The 1,217-nt window shown below is 40.4% G+C and overlaps 1 protein-coding gene across 1 annotated transcript in view; it reads right to left on the reverse strand.

Moving 5' to 3' along the window:
- Positions 1–1,217, reverse strand: part of si:ch211-67e16.4 (uncharacterized) — a gene marked incomplete at its 3' end in the record, with an annotated part of 13,414 nt that overhangs the window by 2,161 nt on the left and 10,036 nt on the right. Inside the window, 2 exon segments of the mRNA XM_014027650.1 lie at positions 469–555; positions 626–831. Of these exon segments, the coding sequence (XP_013883104.1) occupies positions 469–555; positions 626–831 (293 nt within the window).

Below are 1,217 nucleotides of genomic sequence, written 5' to 3' on the forward strand. Positions count from 1 at the left end.
GTTGGATAGATCACGTCTGTTGTGATTCATTGACAGCCATACTGTTCAAGATAATGAAAACTGGTAGATAATTAGTTATTAGCGGTACTGTATTTTAATTTTAGAAAGCGCATATCTGCTTATGAATTATAAAAATTAGTAARACYGCTAAAGCGCAAACGAAATATTTAGGTCTGAAATTAGCGGATTTGTGCTTTAGCGGGCTGGTGCGCCCCACTGCTTACTTGGATTGATTTGATCATAACTGGATTTGAATGTGAATCTGTTTTAGACTAAAATGGATTGATTTTAATTGGACAAAAAGTGGAATAGTTGTTTTTTTCTTGTATAGCATTCGTTGTGAAGCTTTATACCCAAGCATTCCTGAAACCTAAAAATGTAACTTTTCTAGATGTTTTTTTGACAGAGATGATCTACTGATTCAGGTTCTAGTCATCTATTGTGGTCTGAAGACAAGTGTTCAGTGACCTGACTCTGGTTCAGGCAGGCCTGGAGTTTCCTCTTTGCCCTCCATCTGGCTACCCTCAGTCTGGTCTTCTCTCGACGCTCACGCACCTTAAACACAACACGCTCATCAAACAAAATGTTAAATATTTCGGTCTCCAGCACTTAGAAGTCAACTCACAAGATCTGCCAGCAGAGGCTGAGGCAACGTTTTCTCCAGTTCCCTGCGCCTGGTGAGGTTTCGGCGCCGCAGCTCGTTCCTGCGGAGCTTATATTCTTCATAAAAGCTGAAATCTTTCGTCCAAGGCCGCACAGCCTGGCGGGGCGGGGCACCAGAGGGTGTGGCTACAGCAGCCGGGATCAGGCCGGTCAACTGTGGAAAAGCATCTGAGGATACAAAAGATACAGAGTGGGGGTTTCTATTGATTAGGACTGGCTTTCAGTGATTTATACATCATTATGATAGGGCTGGGTGATGAACAGATCAACCATCGGACGCTGGAGTCCATCAATGATATTTTATAGATTTTTTATAATGGCAATATTTCCCACTTTATTTTAACTACGGTRGTTTAATTTTCCTTTTTAAAGAGTTTTGACCTATACATAAGATTTAATTCAACTTCAGCTTATTTATATTTACATGTGGAACAAACCATGAAGTCACAAAATGACGCAAAAGATGGAGAATTCAGAGTACCAGATCTGAGAACCATTTTTTAATTAAAAATGTTTGAAATGCAGAACACGCTTCCGTAGACCACCATCACGAT

This window comes from Austrofundulus limnaeus, unplaced genomic scaffold, assembly GCF_001266775.1.
Source record: "Austrofundulus limnaeus strain Quisiro unplaced genomic scaffold, Austrofundulus_limnaeus-1.0 Scaffold668, whole genome shotgun sequence".
In the NCBI taxonomy this organism is placed as follows: Eukaryota; Metazoa; Chordata; class Actinopteri; order Cyprinodontiformes; family Rivulidae; genus Austrofundulus; species Austrofundulus limnaeus.